Below are 17,965 nucleotides of genomic sequence, written 5' to 3'. Positions count from 1 at the left end.
TACATACGTATTAGTTGGCTTGTTTTGCACACAGATTTATGTCATGGCTATGTGCACAGGGACAAGCTGTAGTGAAGTCATGGTAAACGGGAGATGAGTCCTCCCAACGAGGAGTGAGTTTATACAGTCCATATGGGTTTTATTCAGTTGGACTGGGAAGTAGAAGGAGAGCGTTACTGTATGTGGGGGCTGTGAATGGGAGATGTCCCAGAGTCCCACTTCAACTCCAAACATTAATCATCTTAATGGAAACGGACTGAGCTTAAGCACATCTGTCTCTCTCTCATTCACTCTCCTTTTATTCATCTATCCCTCTCTTTCACTTTCCTTCTGTTACTCTTCCTCTATATGTTATATAATAAGAATAAGAGCAATTGTGTGTGTGTGTGTGTGTGTGTGTGTGTGTGTGTGTGTGTGTGTGTGTCAGTCTGTCAGTTTCTGTTAATACACATACCGTGCATGCATCCCCAAACATCTTAATATGCCAATCTGTAATGTATTATGATGTAGTCGTTTTTGAACCTAACACAACTGATTTCATCACAGTCTTTATTCATAAACAATTAGCTGTTAAAATGTTAAAATCTTCCATGTGATAATACATAATTTAGGTGTGTATGGCCTCATTCTGTCTGTAGTGGATGCATCCACTGTAAAATGCACAGAGAAGTAAGTGATTATAGATTTTTAATGGCAGCCTGGGATCTTGGCAAAGCAAAGGCTAGTCCACTGGGAAATACACTAGAGTTCACTTGACCTGACTGATGGAGAACCAATGCAAAGTTGATTAATGGGCATTTAAATGACTGGCTTTTGCTTGCTCTCACTCAAGCGGAGTAGTTAGGTCCTTATTTTTTGACTGAAGGCAAACCGCAATGTCTGTCTGCAGTCACTCTGTGTGCCAGCCAATCTGCCATGTTATTTTTTATAGCTTTGATATTTAATGTTTTACTGGAACTATTTGTCGTTTTATTGTGATTTTATTTTATTATGAAAAGAAAGTGTCCAGCATCCTTGCTATATATATATATATATATGTGTGTGTGTGTGTCATTTTTATTTTTGCAAGCTGAGCAATTTATGATTGTGTTATTGTAAAAAGAAAGCACACCGAGTTCCGAGCTCCTTGCTTTATATAGAAGCATAGTTGAGTGCTGATAAAGTAAGTTAGGTCTCTGACTCCTTTCTCTGTGGTCCCGGCCTCAGCAACACTCTCCTTTGCATCCACAGAACCCCACTTTAAGAATGCTAAACCACGCTGTGCCCCTGAGATTGTCTGAGGCTTGGCAGGCTTGGCAGGCACAGCCAGCCAGTACAAAGGGGTGATAGTCCCTGCAAAGTGCCCATCAATGGAGAAGTGCTTTAAGAGCCCAGAGGGGTGTAGGATTTCCATTCCAAATGAGCCCAGACTATTTGTTTGTGAGTGTGTGTTTGTTTGTAGGTGTGGATGTGAGCCAACGTGCCAGTGTATCTTGAATGTTTTGTGTGTGTGCGAGTGTGGATGTGTGTGTTGTTTATGGGGTTATACAGAATCCTGGTCTATCTCTTCTTGCCCAGGCTGTGCAGTAGTCTGTGCCCTCTGGAGTTGATGGCAGTCAGTCTAGTGTGTCATCAACACAGCGCTCTTTTTGTGTCTGTCCACTGACTGGGCTGCTTTGTGCTGGAACGTTCCATGTGTCCCGGACCATTCCTGGTCATCCCTGGTAACAAGAACCCCCTGTGTCTGTGTTGCTGTTTGCTGATCATTTTAAAACAAACAATAAAAGCCTTTCAGATGGCGCCCTGCTCACGCGGGCGATGAATCAGTAAAAGCTCTTCGTATTTGAGAGAGAGAGGTCTGGAAAGCCATCCGGGGCCTGTGGACCCACTGGAATGCTATTAGGCAGAGGAAGCCTTCAATGGCCACAGTAACACAGACACAGTGCCAACCAGCCAGCCATTCAGCCATCAAAACAAATAAATGGATCTATGAATATTGTTGAATGATTGACCCCTGTTGATGACAATTGCAACACCTGATGATGACAATTGCAACAACATATTATCACTGCATCACAATAGAGCTTCAGTCTGAGTGGGAAATTGTTTCTATTGAATGGTAAGGACATTACAGGCATTAGTCCAAAGCATTACCACTTTACTAGTGGCCTTTCAAAAAGAAAGCAGCAGACTCTGAATGTGTGTTTTGATAATCTTTTTCAGGCGTCCAATCAGGATCCAAGAAGTCTGGTATCCCTGCCCCCAGGGAAATTCCTCCCACCATGACCCGGGACCGTGTGTCGCTGAGGGACCAGCTGCGGACCTCCACGACCAAGAAGATGGTCCCCAGCGCCAGCACCTCCAGCCTGGCCACCCTGGCAGCCAAGCACCAGCGTGGCTCCACCACCACAAAGCCCAGGGTGGACGCCGAGGGCTCGGAGAGAGGCTTCATGGAGTGCCAGGTGAAGGAGCTTCTGGCCGAGGCCAAGGCCAAGGAGTTTGAGATCAGCAAGCTGAGGATAGAGCTGCAGCGCTGCCGGGGGAAAGCCTCGTTGTCTTCATCCCCCTCGCCTCACAACACCCCCTCCACCCCACCTGAGGGTGCCCCCGATCAAGGCCAAGGTCTAACCCAGCAGGCCACTGATGCCCAGGCCCTGGTGGGGGAGCTGAGGGAGAAGAACGGGAAGTTCCAGAGGGAGCTGGCGGCTCTGAGGGAGGAGAACCAGGCCCTGAAGGAGAAGCTTCTCTCCCTGGAAACTTTGCCTGCCTCTCCTCTGTCCAACAACACTACCACCACCACCAGCCCCTCCAAGCCCTCCGTCAACGGCCTCCCCTCAGAAAACAACACTAGTCCCTCAGCCAAGTCACCCACACCCAGCCCGCTCAAAACCTCAGTCTCCTCCGGCAGTGACATCACCAAGGGCTCGCCCTCTCCGGACTCCTCAGAGTTTGAGAAGATCCCGTCGCAGTCTGACTCAGTGAGCAGCAGTGGTGTAGGGGTGGGGAAGGGTCCGGGTCGCGACCCCTCAGTGGAGAGCCTGAAGGAGCAGATCCAGAAGATGGAGGAAAGTCAGCACAGCACGGCAGAGGAGCTCCAGGCAACACTACAGGAGCTGGCCGACCAACAGCAGGTGGTTCAGGAGCTGACGGCTGAGAATGAGCGCCTGGCCGAGAAGAAGGGCCTCCTACAGACGTCGCTGCAGCAGCAGAGGGAGAGGGTAGAGTTGCTGGCCCAGAAGAATGAGTCCCTGGCCGGGAAGCTGCAGGAGGTGGCCCAGGTCCAGAGCGGGGACGAGTCCCGGGCAGCTGAGCTGGAGCAGCGCTACACTGACCTGGTGGAGAGCTCTCACTCAGAGAGGGAGAAGCTGGTGGACATCCAGCAGCAGCTGACGGGGAGCCTGAGGACCCTGGAAGAGGAGCACCAGGAAACCCAGGGGCAGGTGAGGTCCCTCAGGCAGGAGAGGGATGACCTCCAGGGCCGGCTGGAGAAGGAGGTGGAGGCCGGGGGTGAGATGACGCGGGAGGCTGAGGAACATAGGGCTGCAACGGATGCCCTGAGGGTGGAGAACGGACGGCTCAAAGCCCAGGTGGACCTAGAGAGACAGAAGGTTGGGGAGCTGAAGGCCATGCAGAGTGCTGGGGACAACACAGAGCTGCAGAGGCTGCTGAAGGCGGCCCATTCTGAGAGAGACAGACTGGAGGGGGAGGTAACAGAGCTACGGCAGGAGCTGCTAAAGGCCCAGACTGACACTGAACACGCACAGGGACTGCTGTCCAAGGTGGGTGGGACACCAAGCCATATAGAATAGAATAGAGTAGAAACTTTATTACTCACCAAGGTGGGTGGAATACCAATTTGCATCTCATCCTCGAGCAGTCGGGGTGAGAAATGGGTGCGAGGCGGGGTTCTGTGGGGTTATTTAAGATACTCTTTAGGTAGGGTTTCAGATGTTTTCGGAAGATGGGCAGGGACTTTCTTGCCCTAGCTTTAGGGGGAAGCTGGTTCCACCAATGGGGTGCCAGGACAGAGCTTTGACTGGGCTGAGCGGGAGCTGCCCTCCCGTAGGGGTGGGAGTGCCAAGAGACCAGAGGATGCAGAACGAAGTGCTCGGGTTGGGGAGTAGGGTTTGAGCATAGCCTGAAGGTAAGGAGGGGCAGTTCCTCTTGCTGCTCCCTAGGCAAGCACCATGGTCTTGTAGTGGATACAAGCTTCCTACACAATACCTCATCTGCCATGATGGTTTGAATTAGGATAAATATTGTATTGCTAATGAAGACAGGCTTTGTGGCTTTAGTTCAGCACTTTCCCTCACCACTCTCCAACGTATGAACTCATGTTCTATGAAATTGTTTTCATCTGCTTATAGGATCAGAGAGCTTGAGTGAGCAGTGGTTTTCCCCCACAACACCACACGTCAGCAGCCTGGGCTGTGTGGGTTTAGGGTACCTTCTGTGGTTGTTGATGTGAACACGGGGTGTGTCCTAGTCAGCTGCCTCTGACTGATGTCATAACTATTTGACTCTACACTGGGGTGGTCCAGTCAGGGCAGACCTGGGTTCATACAGTATTTGTTTTCTTTCAGATACTTTTGCCCCGTTTCATTGAGCCTGCCTGTTGCAATGGAACCAATGGAATAGTCCCAAATGTTGAAATGCTGACCATCTGGCACACGTTGAATCAAACATTAAAACAATTTGAAAGAAAATAAATCCTATCTGAACCCTGGCAGGTCAAGTCGAGTGACATATGACTCAGGCTTCTGGCTCCTGACAAATGGGTGTGAGGGCGAGGCCGGTAAATAATGACTTCAGTCACTAACGTCATGCTCTACATACTGTAAGAAGACGTGCTGTGGAGAATGCATTGTGTCATCAATATCTTTTTTTAATACAATACATCATGCCTGGGGGCTTTCACAGTATGTGACCCAGTAACCCTGCATGTATTGTAGCCTATGATGGAGCTGTACAGATGTAGGATCTTCATTTCAAATCAAATCAAATTTTATTAATCACATGGTTCGTAAACAACAGGTGTAGACTAACAGTGAAATGCTTACTTAGGGCCCAACAATGCAGAGAGAAAGAAAATAGAAAAAGTATAGAAAAAATCAAATGTAATAATACAAGTAATAATAAATACACAATGAATAACAATAACTTGGCTATATCCAAAGGGTACCAGTACCATGTCGATATGCAGGGGTACGAGGACATTGAGGTATATATGTAAATATCCAGTGCATTCGGAAAGTACATTACAGCCGTATTCTAATATTGATTAAATAGTTTTTACAGGTTTTTACACATTTTTGCAACTGAAATATCACATTTACATAAATATTCAGACCCTTTACTCAATACTTTGTTGAAGCACTTTTGGTATCGATCACAGTCTTCTTCTTGTGTATGACGATATAAGCTTTGCACAAGCTTTGCACACCTGAATTTGTGGAGTTTCTCCCATTCTTCTCTGCAGATCCTCTCAAGCTCTGTCAGGTTGTATGGGGAGCATTGCTGCACAAATTTGAACATAAAGTGGAAAAAGTCAAGGGGTCTGAATACTTTCCGAATGCACTGTAACTAAGATTAAGTGACAGGTAATAAACAGTAGTAGCAGCGTATGTGAAGAGTCAAAAAAAGTTAGTGCAAAAAAGGTCAATGCAGATAGTCTGGGTAGCTATTTGGATAACTATTTAACTAACTATTTAGCAGTCTTATGCCTTCGGGGTAGAAGCTTTTCAGGGTCCTGTTGGTTCCAGACTTGGTGTGTTGGTATTGCTTTCCGTGCGGTAGTAGAGAAAACAGTCTATGATTTGGGTGGCTGGTGTCTTTGACAATTTTTAGGGCCTTCCTCTGACACCACCTGGTATAGAGGTCTGAATGGCAGGACACTCTGTAGCGCCTTGTGATTGGATGCCAAGCAGTTGCCATACCAACGTGGTGATGCAGCACGTCAAGATTCCCTCAATGGTGCAGCTGTAGAACTTTCTGAGGATCTGAGGAACCATGCCAAATCTTTTAAATCTCCTGAGGGGGAAGAGGTGTTGTCGTGCCCTCTTCACAACTGTGTTGGTGTGTGGACCATGATAGGTCCTTAGTGATGTGGACACCAAGGAACAGTGGACACCTGCTCCAGTACAGCCCCTTCAATGTGAATGAGGGTGTGCTCGGCCCTCCGTTTCCTGTAGTCCACAATCAGCTCCTTTGTCTTGCTGACGTTGAGGGAGAGGTTGTTGTCCTGGCACCACACTGCCAGGTCTTTGACCTCCTCTCAACAGACACTGGGAGACAAATTTACCTTTCAGCAGGACAATTGCCTAAAACACAAGGCCAAATATACACTGGAGTTGCTTACCAAGGCAACCTTGAATATTCCTGAGTGGCCTAATTACAGTTTTGAGTTAAATCAGCTTGAAAATGTATGGAAAGACTGGAAAATGGCTGTCTACCAATGATCAATAACCAACTTAACAGAGCTTGAATACTTTTTTTAAGGATAATGTGTGAATATTGTATGTACAATCCAGGTATGCAAAGCTCTTAGAGACTTATCCAGAAAGATTCACAGCTGTAATCGCTACCAAAGCTGATTCTATCATGTATTGACTCAGGGTGTTGTAACACTTATCTAATTAAGATATATTAGTGTTTTTTTTTCCATTAATTAAAAAATATTGTATTTTGTATAGATCATTGACAAAAAATGACATTTAAATCCATTTTAATTCCACTTTGTAACGCAACAAAATTAGAAATAAGTCAAGGGTTGTGAGTTCTTTCTGAAGAAACTGTATATTATCCATGTCCTTGTTCAGCCACGACTCTGAGAAACACAGTATATTACAGTTATTCAGGTCCCGTTGATACAGTAGGATAGTCTCGAACAGAGCTCGTCCAGTTGGTTCTCCAGTGTTTGTACGGTCGCCAATTGAATTCAGGGTAGAGGCGGTTTATGTACTCGTCGACATAGTTTCATCAGGTAGCCCTCACGTTGGCCTCTCTCTCGCCTTTTTCTTTTTCGAGTCTCGGGACTAGGGTCTGGTCCAGAGTGAGCATTATGTCCTGCGCCTCTGACTCATTGAAGTAGAAATCTTCATCCAAATTGAGGTTAGTGATCACTGTTCTCATGTCAAGAAGCTCTTTTCGGTCATTGGAAACGATGGCGGAAACTTTATGTACAAAAAAACACACACAATGATAGGGTTGGTCAAGAGCCCGATAAACGGCTGCTTTCCATTGCAGTGCCATTTTAGATCATTTAAGCTTAAGTTTAAGTTTGCTACAGTAGGAATAATCCTGCAGCAACAGGAAATGTGAATTATTATGTGGATTATAATCCATTTACATTTTTCTAGAGGTTGATAGATTTTTTCATGTCTGAAATTGAAAAGTGGAAATTACAAACTTAAAGCCTCAAATACGCTAGAAGTTAAACATTTCCTGCATTGCAAGTTCTCCTGCAACAGGATGATCAAATGAAGATGCTACATCTGTAGTAGGGAATGCATGGGTGATTGAGGTTACTGTCAATAGTGTATCAGGAAGTGTATTACCTGCAGCAGTAGACAGGGGCTCGAGACACTAAACTGTAAAATCAATGATTCATCATCACCTTTTTACCCAGCAGCCAGTTACACTGTAGTGTAGGCTATGCTATCAGATTGGCTTTAGAGGAGTTCCTACTAAACTCTTGTGCCAATGAGTCTCTGTGGACACTGGCAGGGCTGACGTCCAACAGCTTTTAACAGCTTTTTATCTTTTATTACGTCAGACTACAATAGAGTATTAGCAGTTACAGTCAGAGTGTCATACAGATCTAAGGCTGTGGTTACAATAAGGGATGTGTCACTGTCAGTTATGCTAAGTGATACGCACACATGCCCAGACTTGAGGACGTCTGGTGGTTTAGATGTGTTAATGGTTAAGTAACCCTTAATTATCTAGTGATTAGGCGAAGATTTATGAATTAACTGTCTAATACAATCACAAAACTTCTGAGGACATGGAATGATAAATGAAGTACAATAGGCCTAATTCTGTCGAACCTCTGCAGTCACACCTGCTTTATGTAAAGGCCTTTTGTATTCTCCTTTCATCTTTAATGTAAAGGTAACAGGTACATGAACGGACATTGAAAAAGAGGGTACACTGTCACTACAGACACAGGGCCATCTTATGGTGGCAGCCAACAGGACACCTGTAGAAAGAGGCCTGTTGAAGGATGTTTGGACTAACCAATCAGGCCATCTCTTAAATGGCTCTATGTGTGATAACCAATCAGGTCATCTCTTACTATGTCTCGTCATGTGACTAACCAATCAGATCATCTCTTACTATGTCCCAGGCTGAGGCTGAGTGCAAGCAGGTGGCAGAGCGAGCCGTAAGGCTTGAGGAAGCGCTGAGTGGCAAGGTCAGTGCCCTGGAGAAGGGGGGGCAGCAGGCCGACAGCCAAATCAAGGACCTGAAGGAGACCATCTTTGAGCTGGAGGACCAGGTGGAGCAGCAGAGAGCCGTCCACCTCCACACCAACCAGACCATCCTGGACCTAGAGCGTACGTTCCCTAATTAGTGTATACAGAGGGGCAAAAAAGTATTTAGTCAGCCACCAATTGTGCAAGTTCTCCCACTTAAAAATATGAGAGAGGCCTATAATTTTCATCATAGGTACACTTTAACTATGACAGACAAAATGAGGAGAAAAAATCCAGAAAATCACATTGTAGGATTTTTTATGAATTTATTTGCAAATTATGGTGGAAAATAAGTATTTGGTCACCTACAAACAAGCAAGATTTCTGGCTCTCACAGACCTGTAACTTCTTCTTTAAGAGGATCCTCTGTCCTCCACTCGTTACTGTATTAATGGCACCTGTTGCCTACCATCAGTAACACACTACGCCGCCAGGGACTCAAATCCTGCAGTGCCAGACGTGTCCCCCTGCTTAAACCAGTACATGTCCAGGCCCATCTGAAGTTTGCTAGAGAGCATTTGGATGATCCAGAAGAAGATTGGGAGAATGTCATATGGTCAGATGAAACCAAAATATAACTTTTTTGGTAAAAACTCAACTCGTCGTGTTTGGAGGACAAAGAATGCTGAGTTGCATCCAAAGAACACCATACCTACTGTGAAGCATGGGGGTGGAAACATCATGCTTTGGGGCTGTTTTTCTGCAAAGGGACCAGGACGACTGATCCGTGTAAAGGAAAGAATGAATGGGGCCATGTATAGTGATATTTTGAGTGAAAACCTCCTTCCATCAGCAAGGGCATTGAAGATGAAACGTGGCTGGGTCTTTCAGCATGACAATGATCCCAAACACACCGCCCGGGCAACGAAGGAGTGGCTTCGTAAGAAGCATTTCAAGGTCCTGGAGTGGCCTAGCCAGTCTCCAGATCTCAACCCCATAGAAAATCTTTGGAGGGAGTTGAAAGTCCGTGTTGCCCAGCAACAGCCCCAAAACATCACTGCTCTAGAGGAGATCTGCATGGAGGAATGGGCCAAAATACCAGCAACAGTGTGTGGGAACCTTGTGAAGACTTACAGAAAACGTTTGACCTCTGTCATTACCAACAAAGGGTATATAACAAAGTATTGAGATAAACTTTTGTTATTGACCAAATACTTACTTTCCACCATCATTTGCAAATAAATTCATAGAAAATCCTACAATGTGATTTTCAGTTGTTTTTTAAATGTTGTCTGTCATAGTTGAAGTGTACCTATGATGAAAATTACAGGCCTCTCTCATATTTTTAAGTGGGAGAACTTGCACAATTGGTGGCTGACTAAATAGTTTTTTGCCCCACTGTATATCACCAGTCTTCTACTACTCTACCACCTCCATCCTGGACCTGGAGAGTTCAACTGTCATCAACTGTCCTCAACCTAACCTCAGGGGTTTTTACTTATTACAGAAGCACAGCACTCCTTAAACACATAGGGCCGGTTTCCCGGACCAAGATTAAGCCAACACCTGGACTAAATAGCATGTGCTCAAAATATTAAAAAATGTCCAGGAATGGGCTTATTCAGAGTACATCACCAGTGTGGGTCTGTTTGAGGGGAGCAGGAAGGTCTCTCGGCTGGGGCTGACAAATTGGAGCTGCTGTCTGAAGAACCAGATCTACTGCTGAGCTCCACTACATTGACAGATACAGATGTCTGAGTACTGGCCTGGCAGGGCTTTCCACTGATTCACTGTGACCTTACAGGTTGGCTGGCTGGCTTCTGGCTAGCTGGTTAGGTCTATTAGAGGCTCTCTCCCACTGAGCCCTTAATGTTACTCTATTCTACATGCAGATTGTCTCCCTACCATGATCCTCAGCACAGCAGGCAGACAGACAGGCAGACAGACAGACAGGCAGACAGACAGACAGGCAGGCAGGCAGGCAGACAGACAGACAGGCAGGCAGGCAGACAGACAGACAGACAGACAGACAGACAGACGCAGGCAGTTCTATCCCGGCTTTATTACGAGCACATCTGTCTCTGTCCTACAGACCTGTTTGTGCAGTTTAGTAAAAAACAATGTTAGAACTAAATATGTGTAGCGGTCAGTATGCATTGTTTGAGTTATTTTATTTGGTTAAATCAAATCAAATATTATTGGTCACATACACATGGTTAGCAGATGTTAATGTGAGTGTAGCGAAATGCTTTTGCTTCTAGTTCCGACAGTGCAGTAATATCTAACAAGTAATCTAACAATTCTCCAACAACTACATAATACACACAAATCTAAAGGGGTGAATGAGAATATGTATATTTGAAGTCAGAAGTTTACATACTCCTTAAATACAGTTTTTCACAATTCCTGACATTTAATCAGAGTAAAAATTCCCTGTCTTAGGTCAGTTAGGATCACCACTTAATTTTAAGGATGTGAAATGTCAGAATAATAGTAGAGAGAATGATTTATTTCATTTTTATTTCTTTCATCACATTCCCAGTCAGTCAGAAGTTTACATACACTCAATTAGTATATGGTAGCATTGCCTTTAAATTGTTTCACATGGGTCAAACATTTCGGGTAGCCTTCCACAAGCTTCCCACAATAAGTTGGGTGAATCTTGGCCCATTCCTCCTGACAGAGCTGGTGTAACTGAGTCAGGTTTGTTGGCCTCCTTGCTCGCACACACTTTTTCAGTTCTGCCCACACATTTTCTATAGCATCGAGGTCAGGGCTTTGTGGTGGCCACTCCAATACCTTGACTTTGTTGTCCTTAAGCCATTTTGCCACAACTTTGGAAGTATGCTTGGGGTCATTGTCCATTTGGAAGACCCATTTGCAACCAAGCTTTAACTTCCTGACTGATGTCTTGAGATGTTGCTTCAATATTTCCACATCATTTTCCTGTCTCATGATGCCATCTATTTTGTGAAGTGCACCAGTCCCTCCTGCAGCAAGCACCCCCACAACAAAGCACCGCGCTTCATGGTTGGGATGGTGTTCTTTGTCTTGCAAACCTTCCCCTTTTTCCACACTGTCACACCATAACAATGGTCATTATGGCCAAACAGTTCTATTTTTGCTTCATCAGACCAGAGGACATTTCTCCAAAAAGTACAATCTTTGTCCCCATGTGCAGTTGCAAACCGTATTCTGGCTTTTTCTATGGCGGTTTTGGAGCAGTGGCTTCTTTCTTGCTGATTGGCCTTTCAGGTTATGTCGATATAGGACTCGTTTTACTGTGGATATAGATACTTTTGTACCTGTTTCTTCCAGCATCTTCACAAGGTCATTTGCTGTTATTCTGGGATTGATATACACTTTTCGCGCCAAAGTGCGTTCATCTCTAGGAGACCGAACGCATCTGCTTTCTGAGCGGTATGGCGCTGCATGGTCCCATGGTGTTTATACTTCACTATTGTTTATACAGATGAATGTGGTACCTTCAGGTGTTTGGAAATTGCTCCCAAGGTTGAACCAGACTTGTTGAGGTCTACAATTTATTTTTTGAGGTCTTGGCTGATTTCTTTTGATTTTCCCATGATGTCAAGCAAAGATGCACTGAGTTTGAAGGTAGGCCTTGAAATACATCCACAGGTACACCTCCAATTAACTCAAATGATGTCAATTAGCCTATCAGAAGCTTTTCTGGAATTTTCAAAGCTGTTTAAAAGCACAGTCAACTTATTGTATGTGAACTTCTGAAACACTGGAATTGTGATACAGTGAATTTTAAGTGAAATAATCTGTCTGTAAACAATTGTTGGAAACATTACTTGTGTCATGCACAAAGTAGATGTCCTAACTGACTTGCCAAAACTATAGTTTGTTAGCAAGAAAGTTGTGGAGTGATTGAAAAACAAGTTTTAATGACTCCAACCTAAGTGTATGTAAACTTCCGACTTCAACTGTACATATATGTATATGGATGAGCGATGGCCGAGCGGCATAAGCAAGGTGCAGTAGATGGTATAAAATACAGTATATACATGTGATATGAGTAATGTAAGATATGTAAACATTATTAAAGTGGCATTATTTAAAGTGGCATTGTTTAGAGTGACTCGTGATCCTTTTATTAAAGTGTCCAGTGATTGGATCTCAATGTAGGCAGCAACCTCTCTGAGTTAGTGATTGCTGTTTAGCAGTCTGATGACGCTCTGGAGAGCCTTGCGGTTGTGGGCGGTGCAGTTGTCGTACCAGGCTGTAATACAGCCCGACAGGATGCTTTCGATTGTGCATCTGTAATAGTTTGTCAGGGTTTTGGGTGACAAGCCAAATTTCTTCAGCCACCTGAGGTTGAAGAGGCGCTGTTGCGCCTTCTTCACCACACTGTCTGTGTGTACGCCCAGGAACTTAAAACTTTCCACCTTCTCCACTTCTGTCCCTTCAATGTGGATAAGGGGATGCTCCCTCTGCTGTTTCCTGAAGTCCACGATCATCTCCTTTGTTTTGTTGACGTTGAGTGAGAGGTTGTTTTCCTGACACCACACTCCGAGTGCCCTCACTTCCTCCCTGTAGGCCGTCTCGTTGTTGTTGGTGATCAGGACCACCACTGTTGTGTCGTCTGCAAACTTGATAATTGAGTTGGAGGCGTACATGGCCAATGCAGTCGTGGGTGAACAGGGAGTACAGGAGAGGGCTGAGCACACACCCTTGTGGGGCCCCAGTGTTGAGGGTCAGCGAAGTGGAGATGTTGTACACTCATTGCATATATTCATGATGAGACTAGCGACATGTTGATTAAGTATGAGTTATGGATATAGCAATGCAGATTTAACTGATGGCAATAAGCATAATAACCAAATCATGAGAAACACGATTTGAATGGATATATGCAATGAGTGTACAAAACATTAGTAACACCTTCCTAATATTAAGTTGCACCCCATTTTTCCATCAGAACAGCTGATTGAAGTGGATTTGACATGTGACATCAATAAGGGATCATAGCTTTCACCTGGTCAGTCTATGTCATGGAAAGAGCAGGTGTTCTTAATGTTTTGTACACTCAGTGTAGTACCACTAATATAAGAGGCAGTGTTAGATGTACTGTACACATTAATCAGACTAAGATATGGCTGCAGTTCCTCCACTTGTGATATGCACCTCTCATGGATGTATTCTGTGGTTGCTGTTTTCAAAGTAATGGCATATTTGTCTTTCTTTATAGACCAACTCAAGAAGCTGGAGGAGCAGAAGTCGGAAGTGGAGAGGCAGCTGAAGATCTTGAGTAAACAGATGAAGGTAGGAGTGATCTGACTGTTAGTGGTTTTATACTTTCGGGTGCTTTGCTGGTGGTTAAGATGGTCAAGGTTTGTCACTGCTATGATGTGAAGACAATCATAATGCTCATGGTATACTGTGTGTGTGTGTTCAGGATGAGACGGAGGAGTGGCGGCGGTTCCAGGCAGACCTCCAGACAGCCGTGGTGGTGGCCAACGACATCAAGGTAGAGGCCCAGCAGGAGATCCGCTCTCTGAGGAGGAGGTTACAGGAGGAGCAGGGGCGCAGCGCCAAGCTCTCATCAGACCTGGAGCTGCAGAAGGGAGTCAAGTATGTACCGTATGGCTGGGAGGGTTTAGTACATTCAGCAGGGCAATTCAATTATGGTCCTCGGGGGCCGAAAAACACTTCTGGTTTTTGTTTCTACCTGATATTTGCATTTACTCATCTCATGTCCCAGGTCTAAATCCGTCCCTGATTAGAAGGGAAGAATGAAACCCAGAAGTGTAATTGACCTTAAGGGGCCAGATTTGAAAAGACCTAAAGTATACCTCCTGTACTCATCCCTCACGCCTCTATCCAACATCCAATCTCTTATCCCTTTACTTAGCCTTTCCCCTCTCGCTCCCTCTCAGCACTGGGCCCTATCTACTCTGTCCTGGAGCTGCTGCTACTCTTGGGCTTGCCATATCCCACTGATTGTGCGTGTGTTCAATATTGTGGTCAGTATCATATAGGACGCCGTATGGGAGGCTACAGGGAGCAGAGCTGGAAGAAACATTTTGAATTTCAATATGCCATTAATCGGTTCCCTTTTAAGAGGCTTCCCCAAAAATTCAGATTTGACGTCACGTTACCTTGCCTGCCAATATTTTCTAAAAGAGGATTGGCAGGCAGTCCCCTCCTGCAGTATCTCTGTCTGTCCATCTGGTTCCTGCTGCAATATTCTGACTGCTCTACTAGTCTGTCTACCACTCACCACCACCAACTGTAACACACTGGGCTAGCAGTGGACCCTATCACTTCACTGAGACAAGCTGCGCTGTCTGAATAGTGTAGCACTAATATAGTGGTCTAAGCTCTACCTAGAAAGGCTGCTGCCGAGATAGCACTGACAGCAGTACTAAACTTTTTGAGTCAGTTCTCGTCAAAATATAAAGACAGACACTTTAGGAGCCATAACATAAATCCTCTGTTGTGTTTCATGTGGCTACCTGTACACCACGGGTGGGCGACATATAGCCCGCAGGCCAGATCCGGCTCGCGAGCCCGTTCAATCTGACCCGGGGTAGGTTTGAGTAAAACAAATATAATTTGGGGCGACTGTTGAACGTCTAAACTATGTAGAAAGTATGTTGAAATTATAATGGACTTATACGTGTTCAAATGACGACCATCTCTCCCGATGTTGCCCTCAAGACTAAATGATTGCCCACCCCTGCTGTACAACATGACCTGTTGTGCCAGGGACGTGATTGGTCGGTGTGTTGATGAAAGCTCAGCCCATTGGTCCTGTGTCTCCTGTGCAGTGACAGTATGATGAGAGGCAAATAAGGCCAGTATTGTTAATGCTATACAGCGCTCATCAGATAGTTTCTAATATAGCCTGCCTGACATAAAACATGTAAACGTGTAAATTATAACGTAAAGAAGAATGCAGTACTTTACTTTCCCCGTACGTACCTGCGACGTACCAGACCAGAAGCTACCCTCCTCCCTGAGATCGTTTGTTCTCTCAAGGATGTCCCTCTCTCAGACATGGTTCCTTATAGAAAGCCCAGGTGAGTCCACTGCACTGCGAGCTCGATGAATGCTGCCTTTAGAGGGAATGCTACTGCTGATCTAGAACTTCTGACTTTCCTTCCTGCACTGCTTCCGCTGCTTCTCACTGATTGTCTGTCTGGTTCGCTGACTAGCTGACTGACAGCTGCACAAACTATTAGTAGTCTGTGTCCTTTCATTTGGGTGGGCTGGGGTTTGCTTTGCTTAATTTCCACTGTAAAAATACCCTGCTACTAAACATTTATTATGGTACTTGGCGCCACCTGCTGTTCTTTTGAATCAATCCTTTACCTAGCCTCTTGGTTCCTCTGGAGAATTGTCTTGTAGTATGACATGGAATGATTTATTTGTACTCATGCTATCACTGCTTGATCAAATAAACAACATTTGGTCTGTATAGCATTGTATGCTGATCTCAGACATGTGGAAGAAACTCAGATCAGATTTTGACTTCATTAGCCAGTTAAGAGATGCATGGTGAGAGAGAGAGAAGAACAGAGCCTTAACTGCAGTGTCTTTAGAAAAAGACTGTTGTGACTACATACAGTATAAATGTCCAATGCAAGTACATAGCTTTTAAAGAGGGTATATTTCCTATTTATTGCAATTCATGTTGTCTCTGTGTTTCGGTCTTGTTTTTCAGACTCGGGGCTGGAGCCAGTTTTGATACCAAGACTGCAGTAGAGGGGCGGTAAAAAAGTCCACCCACATAACATCAGGACCCTCTGAAGACAGACTGACAGTATTATTGTACACAGTTGCTTTGATCGGTATTACCATACAAACTTTTCCATCATCTGGTATGTCATTCTGATGAGTTTATTAGCAAGGTTGATTGACCAGTACAGATGCAATATTTGCCCCAGACAGAGAGACAGAGTCAGACTGTAGTTTACTGTTAAACTTCCAAATGAATTCATCTTTCTCCGTGAGATCTTTCAAAAATTCTGTACACATTTTTATCTCTATTGTTTGCAATGTTTTCAGTGGTATTTGTTTTTGGGAAGCTCTACTCTCTATCTGTCAAGAGATGATCTGATATGATAGGAGGAGTTTTTTGCTTTTAGACACTTAAATTGCCTTAGTGGTGAATATTCACTTACTCAATGTGTTGCTAAATATTTTGAGAATTAGACACATTTTTTGTTTAGTTCTCTGAGGGTTGACTGAAACCAAAACAGTCTGCTTATCCACTGGAAACTGCCAGCTATTACTATGAGTCAGATTCATGTTGTAAGTTAGGTTTCATTACTACATTATGGGCCAAATACAACTTTGAAAAGCCAAACAGACAAACTTTTCAAGTTATTTTTGTTGGTCAGAGTTGGTTTTATTGGTCTTTTGGTAGATTACTGTTCTAATACTCATTTTGTTCAAGTTTCCTATCAGTTCTGCACCTGTGGTTATTATTATGATCCGTTTCTTCTAACTGACAGTTTGGAATATCTATTACTTAAAAAAGCTTGGATGATATATATTTTTTTAATTATGGTAATAACCAAAATCAGTTCACTTTAAGTGTGTGAGATTAGTCATGGCTACAAAAAATGTGTCATGTGCTCTGGTGTTCAGAATGTGAATCTGATAATATGTTGTGATAATTGACCACTAGATGGCGATATTTAACAGAATATCAAGAATGTTAAAGTATCAAGAAACTGCACTGGTCAGTGGTCCTAGGTTGTGTGTGTAATCATCTGGCTACTGTTTAAGTTCAGCTCACCAGTTTGAGTTCTGCCTCCAGACAACAACACTGAATCACAGACAGTATATTATTACATTATCACTGATAATTATCACGTCATCACTAATAATGGCCACACAGGAAGGCCGCCGTGCATTTAAGCCATAAGGGTCAACTGCTGATCACTGCCCAATTCAGTCCTTACTGCCTCAGACTTACTGCCGTGCCTAAAACTCACAATTTCAAAATGTCCTGTATAGTATCTCTTAACCATTATATTTCACTCTAAACTTCAGCAGGCTATATCAACAAAATATATTTTGAATGCTTTATCACTCATTTTGAAGTCATTATAATTTATTTAACCTTTATTTAACTAGGAAAAGCCCATTGAGACCCAGAGTCTCTTTTTCAAAAGAGACCTGGCCAAGAAGGCAGCAACAATCAATACATTACAGAATTAAAACATACAACAATACAATACAACAACACGATCCAGCCTAAAAAAACAAACCCCATCAGGTCAAATAAAAAGCCTCTAGTTTCTGAGTACTGCTACAGGGTAAACGTTGGATCACTGAAGTGATGCTGGTGTTGTGACACCCATTAGAAATGTATAATGACCAACTGCCATCCTGTAAACCTCAGGTTATAATGACTATTATTACCGAGTAACAGGACTATTCAGTGGACGCAGTCATACAAAAGCCATAGTACTCGACCAGAAACAGACAGACATGCTAGTAATGTTTAACTTTGAGTACTGTCGATATTGCCAAAGAAAGACCACCTTATCATAAGACATATATGGTGGTAACTGTGTGGTGATTATACCTTT

General features: G+C 44.1%; 1 protein-coding gene across 7 annotated transcripts in view; it reads left to right on the top strand.

Annotated features, from left to right (window-relative positions):
• The window catches only part of LOC115105533 (cytospin-B-like), a 179,239-nt gene that overhangs the window by 103,652 nt on the left and 57,622 nt on the right, over window positions 1-17,965 (top strand). For all 7 annotated transcript variants that reach the window (XM_029627693.2, XM_029627692.2, XM_029627691.2 and 4 more), the window contains 4 exons: window positions 2,203-3,758; window positions 8,327-8,534; window positions 13,609-13,682; window positions 13,816-13,991. In XM_029627693.2, the coding sequence (XP_029483553.2) occupies window positions 2,203-3,758; window positions 8,327-8,534; window positions 13,609-13,682; window positions 13,816-13,991 (2,014 nt within the window). The remainder of the gene's footprint in view (window positions 1-2,202; window positions 3,759-8,326; window positions 8,535-13,608; window positions 13,683-13,815; window positions 13,992-17,965) is intronic.

This window comes from Oncorhynchus nerka, linkage group LG22 (assembly GCF_034236695.1).
Source record: "Oncorhynchus nerka isolate Pitt River linkage group LG22, Oner_Uvic_2.0, whole genome shotgun sequence".
In the NCBI taxonomy this organism is placed as follows: domain Eukaryota; kingdom Metazoa; phylum Chordata; class Actinopteri; order Salmoniformes; family Salmonidae; genus Oncorhynchus; species Oncorhynchus nerka.
This window is presented reverse-complemented; position numbering and strand designations above follow the sequence as displayed.